Source organism: Schistocerca americana, chromosome 6, assembly GCF_021461395.2.
Source record: "Schistocerca americana isolate TAMUIC-IGC-003095 chromosome 6, iqSchAmer2.1, whole genome shotgun sequence".
Taxonomy (NCBI): Eukaryota; Metazoa; Arthropoda; class Insecta; order Orthoptera; family Acrididae; genus Schistocerca; species Schistocerca americana.
In genome coordinates, this window is record NC_060124.1 from 90535579 (window position 1) to 90547868 (window position 12290).

The following is a 12290-nucleotide window of genomic DNA, read 5'->3' on the forward strand; positions in this document are numbered from 1 at the left end:
GCTTCATTTCTGGCATTCTGCCACATCCCCACGTTGACCCACTTCACTGCACAGCGTCCATACAACTGACTGCTGAATGCACATCACTGTCACCGTCATTACTTACGGCAGCGGCGGAGGTTCAGATGATCGCCTGGTACAGTGTTATAGGACCATTACATCCCACAATACATACAAACAAAAGTGGTAAAAATTTGGAAATGTGTGGTAAGTTCCTGTGGGACCAAACTGCTGAGGTCATCGGTTCCTAGGCTAAACTAACTTACGCTAAAGACAACACACGTACATGTCCGAGGGAGGACTCGAACCTCCGACGGGAGGAGCCGCGCGAACCGTGGTAAGGCGCCCTAGACCGAGCGGCAAGCCACCGCAGCATAAAAGTGGCCCGCAGATCAGAGTTTCAGGGTACAAAGAAACACAGCGCAGGAAAGGAAATGCAGTACTAACATGGCTACTGCAGGTGTTTAAAGTGACCACCATTCATCTCTAGGCACTTCTGGGCCTTAGTTAGCAAATTGCTAAGGCGGATCGAAACTGGACTGCTGCAATTGCTGCAGTCTCATCCGGAATGTTCCGCTCCAGTTCCTGAAGACTATGAGAGTTGTTGCGATACACCTTAGACTTGAGGGCTCTTCACACAAAGTAATCGCACACTGACTGATCGGGTGATCTGGTTGGCCAGCTAGGGCCGTGACCAGACTGACCTCCGCTATCAACTCTGTCAGGCGTGAAGTTAGTGCAAATGTGCTTCAAGGTTCGGCCAGCTGTATGGGCAATTGCTCCATCCTGTTGGAAGTAACTATGGGCTCTTCCTCGTTAGTGTTGCCACAAATGGTTTCAAAATGCTCTCAATGTAACGCGCCGAGGTCAGCGTCCGATGAAAGAAGATGGGACCAATAATGCGGCGTGCAGACACTGCACACGAAACCCCAACCTTCTGATCATGCAAGAGTGTTTTGTGGGAGTTACGCGGATTCCCACTGCCCAGGACATGTGATTCTGTGAGTTGACATAACCACTCACGTAAAACCACGCTTCTTCAGACATGAAAAAAATGACCAAGCCATTCACTGTGCTGGAGGCGCTGACGAGCATCTGCTGGTTTTAACGCATGACCGAGAGAGACACGGCAGCAACGCATGTGTAGGTCCAGATGGAATATTCGTCCGCATGATCGACATGGTATGTCCGTATCTTACGACAGGCGTCCGGTTGATTTTATAGAACTCTGAAACATTTTATAGTGGACTGCAGCCACATTTTCTGATGAGCGAACATGTTTTGGAACGTTTTTTGACCTGTTCAAAAAAGATCCTGGCTGACGCGATTTTCGGACTAAGCGTTCCATGGCACTCTTTGCTGGCACTTTGACACCACTGAACTTCTCAGCAAACAACTAACCTCACCGTTTCCACGACTTTGTTGTCACGTAACTTTTCATAACGAACACCTGCTGCTCTAGTGTGAGTACATCGTCCCCTTTGCGCCGTTCCACTCACACTGACACAGCCCGAACTATGCTCTGAACCGGTGTAGGTCAAATGGCGGGGGTACACATTGTGTGCGCGTCACGGGATGTGGTTATATACATACATTAACCTCCAGTCGTATTCAGTCTTCCAGACCACTCGTATTTGCCCCACCCTGTATAAATTAACTTGTAGATAAATATTGCACACGTATCACTAAAGGCAGAAAGCTGGATGAAACCAGATGCTAATAAGCAATGAAATACTGAATTCTCATAACAGATTTTGCTGAATACTTTTACTATCTCGACGTAATACCCATGGCTTCACCCAAGTATGTTTCCTTTCCTTCCGCCTCTTTTTCTTCTAAATGCACTCACAGAGCAACTGTGGTACAAGCAACTACAGCGCATAACAACAAGTTGTTGTTGTCCGCCGTATTGAAATCTGACGAAAATTATGACGACAGTGTAATACCCCTTTTTAGTACCATGTCAAAGATCTTTGTCAAAGAAATATGATAGAGTACTACCGGCCTAAGGCCGATACAGCATCACTGAATACGGTTGTAAATACGAGTATAACGAAAGTCAGGAAGGTCTTTTTGTTTAGCAAGAGCGATAAGAGACAGATTTAAGATTACTTGACAGATCATCTCGAAAATTTCATCACCAGCACTAACAGCGCTAAGCATCAAAGGACGAAGTTCACGAGCGTCGTACAAAACGCTTCAGACAAGTATGTAACGAGCAGAATTGTGAGGGATGGAAAACATCCACCGTGTCACCGTGTTTCGACAACGGTAATCAAACTAAGCCAAAAAGAGGACGGCTGTGCATGGAGCGTTCTGTCTACCGACTTGACAAAACATACTAAGAAGTTCTGGTCTTATGCTAAATCAGTGAATCAATCGAAGCCATCTGTCCAGACACTCCGTCATCTTAACGACACTGAAACAAAGAATAACAGAAAAAGGCCAAAATAGTAAAAGTCTTTTTCCAAAACTATTTCACAGAGGAAGATCACACTTTAGCTCCTCCTTTAAATCGCCGCACGAACGACAAAATGAAAGAATCGAAATAAGTGACTAAATGATAGAAAAGCAAATGAAATCGCTAACGGAGGAAAGGCCACTGGACCTGCCGAGACACCAGCTCGATTCTACACGGAGCATGCGAAAGAGCTTGCCCCTGTGTCAACGGGAGTGTACCGTAGGTCTCTTGACGGGCGAAGCGTTCCTAATGATTGGAAAAAGCACAGGTCATTCGTGTTTTCAGGAATGGTCGCCGAACAGACACACAAAAATATAGGTCTATGTCCCTGACGTTGGTCCTCTGTACAGTTCTGGAATACGTTTTATGCTCGTGTATTAGGAAATTTTTGGAGACCAAAAATCTCCTCTTTAGGGACCAACATGGGTTCCGAAAACAAAAATCGTCCAGGTGACACAGGATGCAGAAGGTACAGGCGCCCAGGTAGATACCGTGATCCATGACTTCCGAAAGGCATTCGGTACAGTGTGGAATATCAGACCAGCTGTATGACTGGATTCAAGAGTTTCTAGCAAACAGAGACCAGCACGTCATTCTGAACGGAGAGAAATCTACAGACGTAGAAGTAACTCCGGAAGTGCCGCCGAATACTGTAGGACAATTATGTTGCGCAATGTACCGGGTGGTTATAATTAAACTTTGCTTATTTAACACGGAAACTAATTACCGTACGAATACCAAACAAGGTAGCATTAATGTCAAGGACATGCGGAAGATAAATAATGCAGAATTAATTCAATTGAAACGCTTGTAATGAGCTGCTACGGTACATCATACCATTACATACCGGTACCATTACTGTAACAAAATGGGCTCAATATGGCAACCCATCAGTGTCGAGAAGAGGCTGAAAGCGCAGGATTGTATTCTGCACACCAGATCGAAGCATGTCCGTAGGTGTGCTGGCTACCTCTCTTGATATGCTGGGTTTCTATTCAGCACATGTGTAAATGTTCACCTTGTAAACCCTGTCCTTTAGGTAGCCCCACAATCAGATATCACAGGGAATGAGATTAAGTGATCGTACTGGCCAAGCATTTGGAAACTATCGGCTGTTAATTCGAGCAGGAGTGTATCACAGTAATGCTGGCCAATCACATTGCACGTCTTGTTCCTTGATCGCCAACCTGTTCAGAAAGAATGGGCCAATAATGAACGTAGCCGTGAAGCCACAACATACGGTGACACGTTCACCACACAGAGGAACTTAATGCACAGCGACTGGAGGTGAAGATCCTCACACTCGGCAGTCTTGGGTGTTCAGTGAAAAATGAGCTTCATATGTCCGTAGGATGGTCCAGGGCCAACCCTCGTCAACTTCAATCCTTGCGAGAAAGTGGAGAGCGAAGTCAACACGTCGTTGTGCGTCCTGTGGTGCAAGCTGCTGTACGATATGGATCTTGTACGGATACCACTTGAGAATGGTGAAGCATCTTCCGTACAGTGGACCACGGGATGTTCAACTGTCATGACACAGCACGTGCGCTGTCTGAAGATTGGAAATAGCTCGCAGCGTTGTCTGCCACAGAACAGCGGTTTCATGAACCACCTGTGGTGCAACAGGTAGTCGGCCTCTTCCCAGATCAACGCCCAGTTCTCCAGTTGATTAGAAATTCTTCATTATGCTCCGCACAGCAGGTGGAGAAAGAGGACCCTTCCGTAATCCTTTCAGCCGGCGATATTCTCGAAGTGCAGCCGCAGCATTACTGTTGTTTTGATAATAGAGCTTCACCAATAATGCCCTGCTCCTTTCGTCCAAGCTCATATTGAGACGTCAACAAGAGCACTTCGACTAGTCAGGTGTGTGAGACTACTAATCAAGATGCCTGATCACGGCTCCTGGTGGCCATAGTTGGAACTGGACGGTGGCGCTGTGACGCATAGAAATCATGCTCCCCATACCTTGGACACTAATGCTACCAAGTTTGGTACTCGTACGGTAATAACTTTCCGTGTGATAACGTGTTAAATAGGGAACATTTAACTGTTGCCACCCGGTATATAAACAGTTGGCAAATGACGCAACCACCCACAAATAGTTTTTGAGTGTTTTCGTCTACCATGTTCGTCGTCAGATGGCTAACAATTTTCGTTAGGTAGAGTTTGAGTTGACAGCATGTAGTCTGCTGCACACTGCACAAGAATATTTGATTATTTAGTGGCACTTTATTCTCTGTTTCATTAATAAAAATACGCTAAAGTGCTTGCAATATATGAGGCAAAATACTCGTGTTCACTTATATACATTCCAGCTGGTGGCGGTTCGTTTTGTTGTGGTCAATTCAAAAAGTATTTGTGGCTGGTTGCTTAATTCACCAAGTATCATTAACAGGCGCGAAATTCAGAAGCTCCAACGCGGATAATAACAATATATATATATATATATATATATATATATATATATATATATATATAACCTATTAGATAACATCGGAAGTTCCATGAGGCTTTTCGTGGATGATGCTGTTGTATACAGAGAAGTTGCGACACTACAAAATTGTAGGGAAATCCAAGAAGACCTGTGGAGGATCGACGTGAGGCTCAATGAGGTGCAACTGATCCTCAACATGAACAATTGTAAGGTATTGCGAAGACGTAGATAGAAAGACCCTTTACTGCATGATTACACAACTACAGAACAATTTCTGCAAGCAGATACTTCCATAAAACATCTAGGAGTTTGCCTACGAAGAGACCTGAAATGGAGCGAGAATCCTCACGAAAGTGTGCCACAGCGGCCGGCATGCAGTTCTCCATGGACGCACCAGCACATCAGGGATTCAATGCAACGGTGGGTTGATGGATGTATCTTTGCTAACGGAGGGCATTTTTAACATCTCATTTAGGAAAGTGTTTCACAGTGTGCTGTTCAGTTTTTTTCTTGTGTGTTTCACGTGAGTAAACTCTTGAAGAGTTGTAGAAACTGGTCTCTAACATGGAAATAAGGCGTTTCCCGATCCATGTTCAAATGTTCAATCCCGGGTCCGGCCACCCGGATTTAGTTTTTTATGGTTTCCCTACATCGCTCCAGGCAAATTCCGGGATGGTTCCACTGAAAGGGCACGGCCGACTTCCATCCCCGTCCTTCCCTAATCCGATGGGACCGATGACCTCGCTGTTTGGTCTCTTTCCCCAACCAACCCAACCCAAATGTTCAAATGTGTGTGAAATCTTATGGGACTTAACTGCTAAGGTCATCAGTCCCTAAGCTTACACAGGATTAACATAAATTATCCTAAGGACAAACAGACACACCCATGCTTCAGGGAGGTCCGCCGGGACCCGATCCATGTCCGTGAACATATTTTCTTTCTCTACGTCTGAGGAACGTTTCGTGATGGTTTGGCCGTAGGTTTGGTATCACCCTGTAGAGAGCACTTCGTGTAGCAGGTACACAGTGATGAGGAGACTGGAAGAAGGTAGAGAAAGATGGATGATGATGGATGATAATGGATGATGATGATGTTTGCTTTGCTTAACTACACTGTTATCAGCACCCGTACAAATTCCCAATCTTTACACAGTCCGATCTCGCCACTTCTATGAATCATGATGAAATGACGAGGACAACTCAAACACCCAGTCCCCAGGCGGAGAAAATCCCCCCCTGGAGAGAGATGCAGAACGGTACCATACCAATCTTCGAAACGTCAACAATTGATTGAGTCCAACGCCAAAAAACCAAAGATTTAAAGACATGTCGGTAGCTTACCTGTGAAAGAGGTAGAAGACGACATTGCTGCTGCAGTTGGTGGACAACTCCAGGGTGCACGGACCAATCACCCATCCAGGTCTCACTCCAGCCGTTGCTGCCAAAACACAAACATTCCATCTTTACTGGCGTCTTCTGCAAAGTTTCAGACTACTCTACCTGCTGCACTTTCATAACAACACACTGAAGAAACTGAACATTGGAGTTCCTTTAGCAGGCTCCGAAAGGTTAACGAGTATCCTTTTCGGTGGTGGCAGCGGGCGTTGGGACAGGTTGTCACGACTAACGGACCTCCGTCGAGGTTCGTTTCTTAAGTACACTGCTGGGCTATAAAACTGGAGCACCGCGACTGCGGAATGCAGCGAACGTCAGTTTGGTGTAAGATGTACTACATGCTCAGATATGCAAATGGTTAGCATTCCAGCGCAACCACTCAACGCCTTTGGGAGTGGCGCCATCTGCGTTTTCTATACAAAGAAATACTACAGAGCGCGTTTTTCATTCTGAAATCGCATTGTAGTGTTCGTAGTTGGTGAGAGGATGAGGCTACCTCTGGTGTAAGAAGGAGAGACGCCTGCCAGCACTTGCTGTCGTTCTGAGTGTCGACGCTGCGGTCTGTCGTTCCGCAATGTCGCTGCTCGGAATGGCCGGCATGCCACGAGTCGTAAGAATGTGGAGTATATGGACTGAGGAGAGACACTCTGAAAGTCATAGAACAGGGCCGGCCACGGCGTGTCAAAGCTCAAGCGTGCAGCGTCTGTGGGCCGCGTGTGGGCGAAGGCCCGACATGTCGCTCGGGTTTGCTCGGCCCTTCTCGGAAGTTCTCGGAACAGCGCCACGTTTCATGTAACATTGCGGTGCGGCGTTTTTCGGTCGGCACAACACTCTGAGTTCGGCACAATCGTGGTGTCAGCACTGTTTCGCTACTTGTTCCTGGTATGGAGGACATTCACAGGTCCAGTGGCTGTTTGCAAAAAAGAGGCAGTCTAGGGATCTAACGTCACAATCCTTTAAAATGAATGGGACTGACAGAAGAGAGGGATGACAATTCTCAATTCGCGTAAGCGATGGATAGTGCTTATTTGCAATGAAATGACGTTACAATACCACGCAGACACAATTTAAATATTTAGATGACAGTAAAAGAACGAAAAATTACAACGATCCTCAAGACGGGATTCAGTGTCTTGTACATCAAATAGCACTTTTTGAGAAATTTACAGGCATGCAGCATGGAAAGATATTGGTGGTATCAACAGTAAGTATTCTGATTATTCCACTGTGAGTTGTAACTGTTTTCGATGGAACTGAATGGAGAGTATGGAGACTTTATGTATTACTGTAAAATTCGTTGGTTAAGTCTCAGGCACCATGGTTTTAGCAAGATGTAACATTTACTATGGTAGGATGTACAGAGAGGCCATAGATAAACAAAGCACAAAAACAATTTCAACAGAAAAGGAGAAGGATTGAAATTAGGCATGTTGTGTGCCTTAGTGTTAAAAAAAAAATGAACACTGCCAACTGTTCCCCATTACAAGCTCCACAACATATGTCGGAGCGACTCCACGAGCTTAAGTAGCAGTCTGATTACGTCAGGAACCGACCGTTGCGTAGATGTAATCAGTTCAGCTTGTGTAATTTGGCTGAGTCTGTAACAGCTTTCTGAGTCATTACAGCCACTGAAGGTGCGTGCAGCATTGGAAGACGAAACGTTAGGCAGAGAATTATGTCCTGGACCACGGCCTAAGGCCCATAATAAACATATCAGCAATATTTGTAATTTATATTTTTTCCAAAAATATTGTGACACATTTAGCCGCGAAATGTTCCCTGAAAAAACCTGCCAGTCAAACTTTTGAATAATTCTGCAATTTATATACCAACCGTGACATCCAGTGAAAAGGAGCGTCATGGTTTTGAGAATCAGAACTCTTGTCCAAACCGCCGTTGTTCATACTGTCAGTCAGATTCTCTCTACAACCACGAAGACATTTTTTCCATAACTCACTACCGGCGTCAGACAGAGCTCTGAGAAATAACGATGTCCGTGGCAGATGTTGATAGACTCTGGTTATGTGTAGAGCCTTCTCCGATCCATGGTATATATTTGCAGCAAATGTACTGTCGCACTGGTCATAAACCATGTAAAGATGCAAGATGTGTACTATATTCTGAATTTACGAGTATATTATGTTATTGTCGCATATAACAAAGGAAATATTACATGGTGAAACAGAAAAACAGGCACTTTTGAAACATCCAACAGAAATAGAAAAAAACAGGAGGAAGCTTTTGCTGAGAGCATTTGAATCATCACAACTTGCCTTTTAAGAGGCAGTAATCCAAATTATATATATATATATAGGGTGTTTCAAAAATGACCGGTATATATGAAACGGCAATAAAAACTAAACGAGCAGCGATAGAAATACACCGTTTCTTGCAATATGCTTGGGACAACAGTACATTTTCAGGCAGACAAACTTTCGAAATTACAGTAGTTACAATTTTCAACAACAGATGGCGCTGCGGTCTGGGAAACTCTATAGTACGATATTTTCCACACGTCCACCATGCGTAGCAATAATATGGCGTAGTCTCTGAATGAAATTACCCGAAACCTTTGACAACGTGTCTGGCGGAATGGCTTCACATGCAGATGAGATGTACTGCTTCAGCTGTTCAATTGTTTCTGGATTCTGGCGGTACACCTGGTCTTTCAAGTGTCCCCACAGAAAGAAGTCACAGGGGTTCATGTCTGGCGAATAGGGAGGCCAATCCACGCCGCCTCCTGTATGTTTCGGATAGCCCAAAGCAATCACACGATCATCGAAATATTCATTCAGGAAATTAAAGACGTCGGCCGTGCGATGTGGCCGGGCACCATCTTGCATAAACCACGAGGTGTTCGCAGCGTCGTCTAAGGCAGTTTGTACCTCCACAAATTCACGAAGAATGTCCAGATAGCGTGATGCAGTAATCGTTTCGGATCTGAAAAATGGGCAAATGATTCCTTTGGAAGAAATGGCGGCCCAGACCAGTACTTTTTGAGGATGCAGGGACGGTGGGACTGCAACATGGGGCTTTTCGGTTCCCCATATGCGCCAGTTCTGTTTATTTACGAAGCCGTCCAGGTAAAAATAAGCTTCGTCAGTAAACCAAATGCTGCCCACATGCATATCGCCGTCATCAATCCTGTACACTATATCGTTAGCGAATGTCTCTCGTGCAGCAATGGTAGCGGCGCTGAGGGGTTGCCGCGTTTGAATTTTGTATGGATAGAGGTGTAAACTCTGGCGCATGAGACGATACGTGGACGTTGGCGTCATTTGGACCGCAACTGCAACACGGCGAACGGAAACACGAGGCCACTGTTGGATCACCTGCTGCACTAGCTGTGCATTGCCCTCTGTGGTTGCCGTACGCGGTCGCCCTACCTTTCCAGCACGTTCATCCGTCACGTTCCCAGTCCGTTGAAATTTTTCAAACAGATCCTTTATTGTATCGCTTTTCGGTCCTTTGGTTACATTAAACCTCCGTTGAAAACTTCGTCTTGTTGCAACAACACTGTGTTCTAGGCGGTGGAATTCCAATACCAGAAAAATCCTCTGTTCTAAGGAATAAACCATGTTGTCTACAGCACACTTGCACGTTGTGAACAGCACACGCTTACAGCAGAAAGACGACGTACAGAATGGCGCACCCACAGACTGCGTTGTCTTCTATATCTTCCACATCACTTGCAGCGCCATCTGTTGTTGAAAATTGTAACTACTGTAATTTCGAAAGTTTGTCTGCCTGAAAATGTACCGTTGTCCCAAGCATATTGCAACAAACGGTGTATTTCTATCGCTGCTCGTTTAGTTTTTATTGCCGTTTCAAATATACCGGTCATTTTTGAAACACCATATATATATATATATATATATATATATATATATATATATATATATATATATATATATTTATTTATTTATTACGATGGCTGGAACTTAAATAGCGGCAACTATTTGTTACAACCGATACAAAACAGTTACATGTTTGCACCTGTTACTGCCCTTCAGAGTAGTCACCAGCGTTATCTAGAAACCGTTGCCAGCGATGTGGAAGGCGTAGTATACCGTTAGCAGAGTTTAAGTTCCAAACCTCGTATATAATATTATATGCCGGTATATAATATTATATAATGTTTGAATATTATATCCATATTCTCAGTTAGAATATAATAAATTTCCTTGAGGCCGAAAAGCTAGCTTTTGTTCTCGAATCAGCACGGTTTTAGAGAGTAGCATGCGCGCGAAATTCAGTTTGTCCTTTTCTCACATGATATACTGAGAACTATGGATGAAGGGCAACACACAGATTACACTATTCTAGATTTCTGGAAAGCATCTGACACAGTGCCGCACAGCAGACTGTTAACGAAGGTACGAGCATATGGGAAAGGTTCCCAGACATGGGAGTGGCTCGAAGACTTATTGAGTAATAGACCCTATTACGTGGTCCTCGACGTTGAGTGTTCAGCACAGACAAGGGTATGGTCAGGTGTGTCCCATCGAAGTGTGATAGGGCCTCTATTTTTTTTCAGCACTCATAAATAATCTAGCGGACAGTGTGGATACTTACCTGCTGATGATACTCTGGTGTACGGGATGGTGTCGAGGTTGAGTGACTGTAGGAGGATACAACAACGCTGTAGTTGATGTAATGCATGGCAGCTAGTTCTAAATTTACAAAAATATACGTTAATGCGGATGAACAGGAAAAACAGACCGGTAATGTTCGGATACAGCATTAGCAGTGTCTCGCTTGATACAGCGACCTCCCTTAAATATATGGGCCTAACGTTGCAAAGCGATATGAAATGAACGAGCATGTGAAAATTGCGGTAGCGAAGGCGTATGGTCGACTTCGGTTTAGTGGGAGAATTTTGGGACAGTGTGTTTCATCTGTGAAAAAGACCACATACAGAACATCAGTGCGACCTATTCTTGAATACTGATCGAGTGTTTGGGATCCGCAACAGGTCGGATTAAAAGAAGACATAGAAGCGATTCAGAGGTGTTGTTACCGGTAGGTTCTAACTACACGCAGTATTACGGAGATGCTTCGGGAACTCAAATGGATATCACTGGAGGAAAGGCGACGTTCGAGAAACGCTTGGGGATTATTTAGAGAACCGGAATTTATAGGTGACTGCACGTCCTTTCTACTGCCACCAACGTACGTTTTGAGTAAGGACCACGAAGATAAGATGCGAGAAATCGGGGCTTATATAGAGGCATGCATATAGTCGTTTTTGCCTCACTCTATTTGCAAATGGAATGCCGGCCGCGGTGGCTGTGCGGTTCTAGGCGCTCAGTCCGGAACCGCGGGACTGCTACGGTCGCAGGTTCGAATCCTGCCTCGGGCATGGATATGTGTGATGTCCTTAGGTTAGTTAGGTTTAATTGGTTCTAAGTTCTAGGCGACTGATGACCTTAGAAGTTAAGTCGCATAGTGCTCAGAGCCATTTGAACCATTTTTTGAAATTTTAAATGGAAATGGAGAATTCGGCGAAATTCTCTCGAGTCACTCTGTCCACGCTGCTTCCTTATGAACTGAACGCCATGGACTCCATAAAACTGAAACGCGTATATCTTCGAGATTCAGCGGAGTATGTGCACTTCTCGGTGGCTTTGATGGTACATTTGTAGAGCGCATCCAGTCCCTTTAAATATATTAATCCAAACGTCGGAACTCCCTCTTCGCACTTTCCAAACTACCACTGTTTTTGTAAAATATCTTTAGGCAAAAGCAAACTCTTGACCGTTCCACAGATCCGTAGTTACTCGTTGGCTAGATTGTTTACAGTTCGAGGTGCCTGTTCCACAGTGCTGTCAACAGCATATGGCTGGCATTATGCATTTTTGTGTCACCAATGCGTTATGTCCGCTGGAAAATATATGACTAATGCTATGTCATTCATAGACAATCAGAGGAAGAGTACCGCTGACAGACAACAGAAGAATATGGAGAGGCAATCTAGAGAAAGGACGAAAGCCTCTGAAAGAA

General features: G+C 44.7%; 1 protein-coding gene across 1 annotated transcript in view; it reads right to left on the reverse strand.

Moving 5' to 3' along the window:
* Positions 1-12290, reverse strand: part of LOC124619773 (pancreatic triacylglycerol lipase-like) — a 249632-nt gene that overhangs the window by 169366 nt on the left and 67976 nt on the right. Inside the window, exon 2 of the mRNA XM_047146357.1 lies at positions 6234-6330. Coding sequence (XP_047002313.1) covers positions 6234-6330 — 97 coding nt within the window. The remainder of the gene's footprint in view (positions 1-6233; positions 6331-12290) is intronic.